General features: G+C 37.4%; 1 protein-coding gene across 1 annotated transcript; it reads left to right on the top strand.

The window, feature by feature from the left end:
• Window positions 1-649: 649 nt before the first annotated feature.
• ostm1 (osteoclastogenesis associated transmembrane protein 1) lies at window positions 650-5,973 on the top strand. Its single transcript, XM_054618735.1, has 6 exons — window positions 650-1,138; window positions 1,407-1,521; window positions 2,364-2,461; window positions 2,546-2,656; window positions 3,188-3,353; window positions 4,718-5,973. The coding sequence occupies exons 1-6, from the start codon at window positions 749-751 to the stop codon at window positions 4,771-4,773; spliced, it is 936 nt and encodes a 311-aa protein (XP_054474710.1). The 5' UTR covers window positions 650-748; the 3' UTR covers window positions 4,774-5,973.
• The last annotated feature ends 2,454 nt before the right edge of the window (window positions 5,974-8,427 follow it).

An 8,427-nucleotide genomic window follows, 5' to 3' on the forward strand; every position in this document is an offset into this window, starting at 1 on the left:
GATTGGAGCCCAAATCGTTTACCTTGACTCCGTGATTATTTTCTCCCGAGCCGAGCGCACATTGCAAAATTGTATGGTGTCAAAACTCCTAAATAATGAGGAGATGAGGAGGAGCGGCTATCTCTTTCAGAGCCGCACGTGCTCGCAAGCATAACCCCCCTTACAGGAACTGTAGGCAGTGACCACACTGAGATGTATAGCTTCAACTCTTCCCTTTGTGATTCACTTGTGTTATACAGATACACTATAGTTTATATCACTATTATAGGTCTAAATAAATATTATTATTATTATTATTACCGCGAAAGTGCATTTTTCCTAACAAGAGTTACTGTTATTGATGATGATACATTATTATTATTAAATATTATTATTATTATTATTATTAACAAGAGTTACTTTATTGATGATGATACCGCGAAAGTGCATTTTTCCTAACAAGAGTTACTGTTATTGATGATGATACATTTTCTTTTCCCAGTCAAAGTGGCAAAAGTATTATAAGTAATAGGCTTTGTGAGGGAACATAGGCTTTACAGTGAATCAATATATATATATATATATATATATATATATATATATATATATATATAGCATGTGAAGTCACAATAGAACTGATCCCGTGTGTGATGATTTGTTCTCGCGAGATTCCGGGCCGTCACATGATCACGTTAGGAGACAACCAGGAAATCATGAGTTTTGTGTAGTGAAAGAAGAGGAACACATGATTTAATCTCCGTTTTCGACGATGTCTCTTTACAAAAACAGTTCGTTTATGGTTTTGTTAGTATTATTATTTATGTATGCTCGCGTGTCCAGCGTCAGCGCTACAGATTCAGCGGACAATATGAAACAAAGCCCGTCTTTGAGCCCCGCTGCTGCTGCTGTTGTTGTGGTTGACCCGCCTGTGTCTCAGCCCGGCGTGGACCCCCTATTCTCCCTCAACCTGCTCTCGTCCTTCCCTGAAGACCTGGAGATCAGCGACTACTGCAGCGACCTGCTTCACATATTCGGACAGAGATATGTAACCTATGTGAACTGCTCCATCCCTGCTGCCCGACCCGTTAAAGTTTGCATGAACTGTTTCTCCAGTTATGGCAGCCTCCAGGACATCTATTTGAACATCTCGTTAGACCAGGTACGTGCTAAGTCCTTTTTTTTCTGGGTTTTAGTTTTTGCCCCAAGCAGCCTGACTGCATGAAGAGGACAAGCCCTGTTGGTGCGCAGATGTCTGAAGAGTCACGAGTCTCGTGATGTGACCGACTGCTGGTGACAAATTAGAGGAAACACGAATTCATCTGCTTGACTTGCCATCAATAGAAGGCTGAGGAACATTTTCTGTCAGTCAAAAAGAAATGGAGACATCTGAGTGAATGTCATGATACGTTGTGCCTCTGTGTCCTCAGATGGGTCCTGGTAATGTGACCTGCAGGGACAGCCTCCTGCGCAGTGATCGGCTGATGCTGGTTTATCTGCTTTACAGCAACCTGGAAAATATTTGGAGCATATCAAACTGTGGCAGTAAGTCCTCTGCATGAATTCAAACTAGATATATATATATATGAATATTGTGATTCTACGAGTTTATTTGGGAACTTCTGCCTTTTTGTTTGAACTTTGGACTCACTTACTGGTGTGCATTGACTGGAGAGGTCAGAGTGCAGGGTCAAGTCGAGGCAGCGTTCAGTTCAGTGATTTGCATTGGGATGTTTTAATAAGAGCGGGCAGTGGATGTTGCAACTGAGATCAAACATGTGACTCATTTTTATAGACTATTTTTATCAAAACAAGTAATACCCATAGTAGCTTGTGACTTTATGACATAATTGCATCAGATTTGGTAGATCTCCACACAGTTTTCTACAAGCCAGAGTATGTTGTTTGTAATTAGTGTTTTCATTATTGATTAATTGAGTATTCGTTTGGTCTTTAGGTTTTTAAAATGTCAGAAAATAGTGAAAAATGCCTGTCAACTCTCCCAAAGCCCCAGATGATGTCATCAATTAGCTTGTTTAACATGACAAACACTCCAAAATGCAAAGATATTCAGTTTAGTATCACATGCAACAAAGAAATAAATCCTTAACAAATGAGAAGGTGAAATCTTTTAAGCAAATCCTTTACTATAAAATAATATAGTTACATTTCTTATCTACCCATTGTTTTAACTTAAGTTTGTTTCTGCATACACCTTTTTTTTTGCTGACATTGAAAGTAAGCACAAGCTTATGTAGCAATTGTATTGATAAACTTGGGAAAGTCATTTATTCCACCAAGCTGAAACCATCACAAACCGCTGTTTCATTTGTCCACTTTTATTGAATAAAGAGACCTAACTGATGTTTTTACTTCCTGTTGTGTAGATTGCATCACTAAAGGATTCCAGAGCCTGACCAATGACACTCTGTACTTCATGAGCACTCTCAACCAAACTCTCACCTGCTTTAAGAAGTATCAACAGGTACACCATAAATTAGGAGCAGATGTCCATCTGTCTATTATGAGTTCATGTTCAGAAGTTGACAATGATGTCTGTTTTTTGCAGGGGAACTTTACGGAGCTGTGCAAAGACTGTAAGAACACATACAAAGGCCTGAATGAGCTGTACAGCAGAATGGAGACAAACCTGACTATGTGTATTGACATAGAGGATGCGGTATGTATGTCAGGGATTCTGAGAACTCTTCTCTTAATGGGAGGAGAGAAAGCTGAACACCTAGAGTAATCTGTAGAAACTAAAGGACAATAATAGGGTTAAACAACAACTTAAAGCTGGTATCACGGTCGCTTCAGGGATTTTTTTGTGTCATGTCCGACAATGTGTTTAAACACAATAATAATAATAATAATAATAATAATAATCCATTGAAAAAAGAGGGCGTTGATAAAAAAAATAAAAATGGTAACAAAAATGGAAAATATTGCTTGGGTGTCTGATTCAGGAATGTCATCAGAAATGCAAGAAATTAAAACAAAAATCAGAAAACTTTACTTATCAAAATCAATGAAATATCTCTATTGTGGTTGAAGGATTTTGCTCCTGAATCTCCTTCTGGTCTTTTCAATAAGAACTGCAGGATGTAGAATCCCTGAGTACAGTAAACATTTAAGAGTGGAATTAATAGTGTCCTATAATTATGTGCTCAACTGAAGCTTATATTGCGTTTGGTATTTTGCGTCGTTTCAGATGAATATGACTCGCAGACTGTGGAGTAAGAGCTTCAATTGTTCCTTCCCCCGTGAGGAGACGGTGCCTGTCATCGCCGTGTCCAGCTTCATGCTCTTTCTGCCCATCATCTTCTACTTGAGCAGCTTCCTTCACTCTGAACAAAAGAAACGCAAGCTCATACACCGTGAGTAACCAGCTTAATTCGCCCATTGTCGCACAGAGAGATTTTTTGACGGGGTTTTGAGGGGGTTTGGGATCTTTGTGGAGGGAGGGGGGTTGACTGACTGTGATATTGGGGTTTGGCGGGGAAGGAGGGAGAGTTCTAGGTTGTTTCATAGCATTGTGGGGTTTCCTCCTGCAAACAACTGGATCATAACGTTGGAGGATTTATTTTTGTGTGCGTGTCGGTGAATGATGGTAGCCTTCAAGCATCAGAGAGAGTTTCCAAAGACCTGAGGAGGGTGGAAACTTTTTTTACTTAGGTTTTGGAAAACACTTGTAGGGACAGATTTGTTCTGAGTTAACATAATCAAGTTATTCAGACCTGAGTTATAATTCCTAATCTGAATGAATTTGAAGTTTAAATATGTTTTGGGAAGAATTGAAAAAAAAAAAAATAACAAAAATGAACTTTGAACAATATTGATATTCTGTTGATCATATCATGATTATGGCTTGCCAATTTTTTATGTCCGAATTTTTTTTTCCTTTCTCTCATTGTCTTTATGCAGGTTGATTTCCAAGTGTCTGTCTGTTTTGAAACTGTCTTACTTGCATTAGACTAATCTTAAAACAGAATTAAGACTGGCTTGACACTACAAAACTAATCTAAAATGTTGTTGTTTTGAAGCAACAGTAACGTTTTCTAATCATCTAACTTCACTTCAGACCTTACCCTCTATATTTAAGTCACACAGTTCTTCTCTGAATACGAGTCATTAAGTTATTTATTTCTTATTGCTTCAGGTCCCCTAAAATGATGACTGACGCACCTAAATATATTATGTTTGCCTTTTTTTATTATTTTCAACAAAAGAACTTGAGGCCCTGTGGTGCAAAGTTCCTCTTTTTTTATCTTGGGTAAAATGTACATGTCTTTACGCTGTCGACAGCCATGACCTAAGGCTTTAGGTCTTCAGTTGTACATCCATCTGTCCGGTCCATTCTCTTGAACGCAATATTTCATGAACACCTGAAGGACTTTCCTAAAATTGGACACATGAATTGACATTTAAGACAGACATAGATGTAAACTTCAACAACCGCGAGGCGGTAATTATTATTGTGAATAAAATGTTCCCACAAATGGAGCGGTATTATTATTTATCCCATTAACTGAATTATTTACCTCAAGAGTGTCGATTCATCACAACCATCTTGGCTTGAATCGGAATATTTCTTTATGCATCTTAAAAAAAACAATTCAACAAACATCTTGTACTTGATTTACTAGAACAACTCAAAGTAAGACAACAAAAGTAATTTAACCTCTTAAATTGTGTTTTTAACTCATTTTTGTAGAATAATGTAAATTCTGTCTCTTTACAGCCAAACGGGCGAAGTCATACAGCAGTCTGATGAACATTCAGGACAAACTGAGCTGAAGAGGAGGCAGGTGATGACTAAAATGGAGGACAACCCTCTTTTATTAGAAGTTACAACCCGGGAGAAGATTGGACTTTTCATCATCTCGTGCCTGAGGTTTGAATGTAGCAGACTCCACAACAGCATTCCCTGTTTTTTTTGTTCAGGAGACTATGATCAAAATTCAGAGGACTTCAAGAATATTGATACGAGAATGAAATGCTTTGGGCACCTTTTGCTTTTTTCTGCTTTATATTTATTTTCATTTTCTTAAAATATTTTTCCCAAAATGGTCTAAATGGTGTTTGAAATGCATTAAACATAAACATGAAGAATTGACATTTTCATAATTTTTCAGCAAAACAAACAAATAAATTATACACAGACTGTTTGAGTTTGCCTACTACTGCTATAATTTGAGATGAGCTTTATTTTGGGACAACTTTGATCTATATTAAGCGAGCTGTTTGTTTGAATCAAATAATATCTAACTTTATAAACTGCTAATCAGATTATCCTTCATGTTGCTGCACAGATCCTTGCCTCTCCTTGCTTTCAACTCGTTAACAATCTTCACATTGTTCAGAGCATCCTGTAGCCTGATACACATAGCTGTCACTAGAAAGAGTGAGGTGTGTGTGTGTGTGTGTGTGTGTGTGTGTGTGTGTGTGTGTGTGTGTGTGTGTGTGTGTGTGTGTGTGTGTGTGTGTGTGTGTGTGTGTGTGTGTGTGTGTGTGTGTGTGTGTGTGTGTGTGTGTGTGTGTGTGTGTGTGTGTGTGTGTGTGTGTGTGCTCTACTTATGGGTTGAAAAAAATGGGTTTTTCTGTCTCTAATGTATGTCCAGAAGAGAGCTGCAAAAAAGGAAGCACTTGATGTCCATTAGTGGTGACATGTATCTGCTGTAAGAAGAGGGGTGGTGCACATCAGGGGGGTGGGGGGAGTAGATAAAGACATTACACACATAATGTAAGAGCACTCCAGAGTAACACACTGTGATGCTACCTGTTTTCCAGTCAGTGTTTTTTGTGGTTGCATAAAGCTTTTAATGTGCTTTGTTGTCGTTTTCCACAGATGTTTAACTTAATTTGTTAAGGGGCTTCTGACTGCTTCTGACAGGGAAGTCTCATTTATGTCTCCTCTATGAGTTATGAGTTTTGAATTGATCAAATTTCCTACTGCATTTGCTGTGAAGTAATGTAAACCTTAATTTTGAATGCATAAGCACAAATAAATATTTTTGTCTGAAAAAACTGAAGATGCATGTTCTGTAATTTAACCAGTCTAATCAGAGTGATGGAAAGTAAGTTAGTTTGTTTATAAAAGGACTTTAAGTATATTTACTCAAACACTTGATTAGGTACAATATTGCTAAAGTATTTTCCATTTTATATTACTTTATACTTCTTCTTTATTACATTTCAGATGGAAATATTGTACTACCATTGCATATCTGACAACTATCAGTTACATTTCAGATTAACATTTGCATTCAAAATATATGACAATCCCTTAACATATAAAGCAATTTAATCAATTTTCAGTTATAATGACCCCTAACCATCTATAACTTTGAAATACTGCTTTCATTTATCTTCAGTGATTTTATTTTATTTCGAATGTTATACGATATCTGTGATAATAATACAACTTGAATGGGGCCAATCTTTACAATTAGTACTTCTCCTCTTTATACTTTGAAGTACATTTGCTATAACTTCTCTACTTTGAATGCATAACTTTTACTTGGAGTATTTATGTTGTTGTGTTGGTACTTAAAGGGTCTAAATACTCCATAACTGACTATACTTATTACGCCTAAAGAGCCCATGTTGTGGTTAAATCTGTTTTCTTCACACAATAATGGCCCTTGTTCTCAGGTTACATGGCCTTGTGTTTTTTGCAACGGGATTTTTCCTCCGTCATTAGCAGCTAATCTAGATGTGGGATAAAGATACTTGGCCAAATAATCGCAGCAACACATCCGTTAAACTCCTTTGGCTTTTTGGTCTTGTGGAGCGCAGCCACTGCTGGCCATCAGCAGGTCTAAGAGCATTACGGATATGCCGAGTCATATGATCCAGTTGCGGCCAGCAGAGCGGCTAAAGACACGGGCTTTTGTCATTCACGCTCCCGCACAGTGAAGTGTGTTGAGCGGCTCGTGTGTGGCGCGGCCCGCAGCTCAAGAATGACAGCTTTGATTCCCGTTAAGCCTCGTTGCTTTTTCTGCACCACACCGGGTCCTTGAGCGGGGCTGAAAGTCAGGAAAACTCTCCCGGCAAAAATGGACCGGAGGCCGCCACATGAATCAGAGAACCCGATGGAAAAGCTGTGTAGTGATTCCGTGATTTACAGTCAATGATGGAACAACTATTAAGAGCAGTGATATCACAATCAAAACACTCCTTCACAGTAAAAATGTCCTGCATTCAGAGTGCACAAGTTTGGCTGAAAAATGTAGCCTACTTAAGCCTAAAAAGAAGAAGTACTCCTTATGGTTACATTTTGTGTGCATTATTGGCCTACTGTTTCCTATGTTATATTATTAGTATTAGGCTATAAATGCGTTAATATATGAGCAGGCGTTTGATAATGTAGAACTAATTTTAAAGCCCCCCCTCCACTCATTTTGCATTTAGTTCTCTGCAGAATGATGTATGTGTTTGACACAGATGCTTGCATATTCATCTGCTGAAGAGGGGAAAGGGCTTTTTGACTGTAATGAGAGAGAAAGATTTTTTTAGTTAGCTGCAAGAAGAACATTTTTCATTTTAACTGATGTGTCAAGTGTGCACAGGTTAACGCGCTTAAATAACCACAAAGCTACAATCATTGTTTTGAATGAGCTACATTGTTTTTGTCTTTGTCTTGGCCACAGTTTATGATACAATACAATGATAAAGGCAGCTGATTTACCCTCTCACTGAACCGACTGCAGTGCAACAAAAAATAACACAATCCACCAGTAATCATGGCCTAATGCCACACATAATTATTGTACACCTAATCCACTCTGAAAGAGCTTTGATAAGAAAAATGACTGCGCGAATAATAAATTACTGTAAGTAATAAAGTGTTACAGTTTATTTGGAGGAAACTAATATGATTTTGTAAACTGACGAATATTTTGATCTTGACTGCTTGCTCTAGTTCTCTGCTGGATTAACGGGGAAAAAATCTGCTGAGGTTTTTGTGAGTTGTTTTGTAGAAAACTATGACCACTAGAATGGACAATATATAGAAACTTGCAAAAGAAAAGATTATGGCAGTTATTGCATATAGATTTACATACAAAATGATAACAAATTTATCTTTACTTTAAATGTTGTAGCATAGTAGTTCCTTGCACAGCTTCATTTTAATGCAAAAATCTATTTCCTTTTGTTCATCAGCAGTGCACAGGGATGTAACAAACTGTAATAATTGTGATTTGGTAGTAAATGCACACTGTATTTTATCTGAAAGACACATATTATAAAAACTCAAGTATTATTCCAAAACTTGACTCCAAAAGTTCAAATAAATACAACTTTTTTTATTGATTCATTTCTAGAAAGAAAGTAGAGTTAACAATTTTGTCATCATCTAAATACCCATCTCAGAAATAGCAGATGTTAGATGAACCGAACAATCAATTATGTGACGCACACCTTTCTTTTCTCTTGAAATGCAGATGG

This window comes from Anoplopoma fimbria, chromosome 18 (assembly GCF_027596085.1).
Source record: "Anoplopoma fimbria isolate UVic2021 breed Golden Eagle Sablefish chromosome 18, Afim_UVic_2022, whole genome shotgun sequence".
Classification (NCBI taxonomy): Eukaryota; Metazoa; Chordata; class Actinopteri; order Perciformes; family Anoplopomatidae; genus Anoplopoma; species Anoplopoma fimbria.

Coding starts and splice junctions, on each gene's coding strand:
- ostm1 (XM_054618735.1), top strand. CDS start 749: ATGTCTCTTTACAAAAACAGTTCGTTTATGGTTTTGTTAGTATTATTA. Junction 1,522..2,363: donor GAGCATATCAAACTGTGGCA/GTAAGTCCTCTG, acceptor CCTGTTGTGTAG/ATTGCATCACTAAAGGATTC. Junction 2,657..3,187: donor GTATTGACATAGAGGATGCG/GTATGTATGTCA, acceptor GCGTCGTTTCAG/ATGAATATGACTCGCAGACT.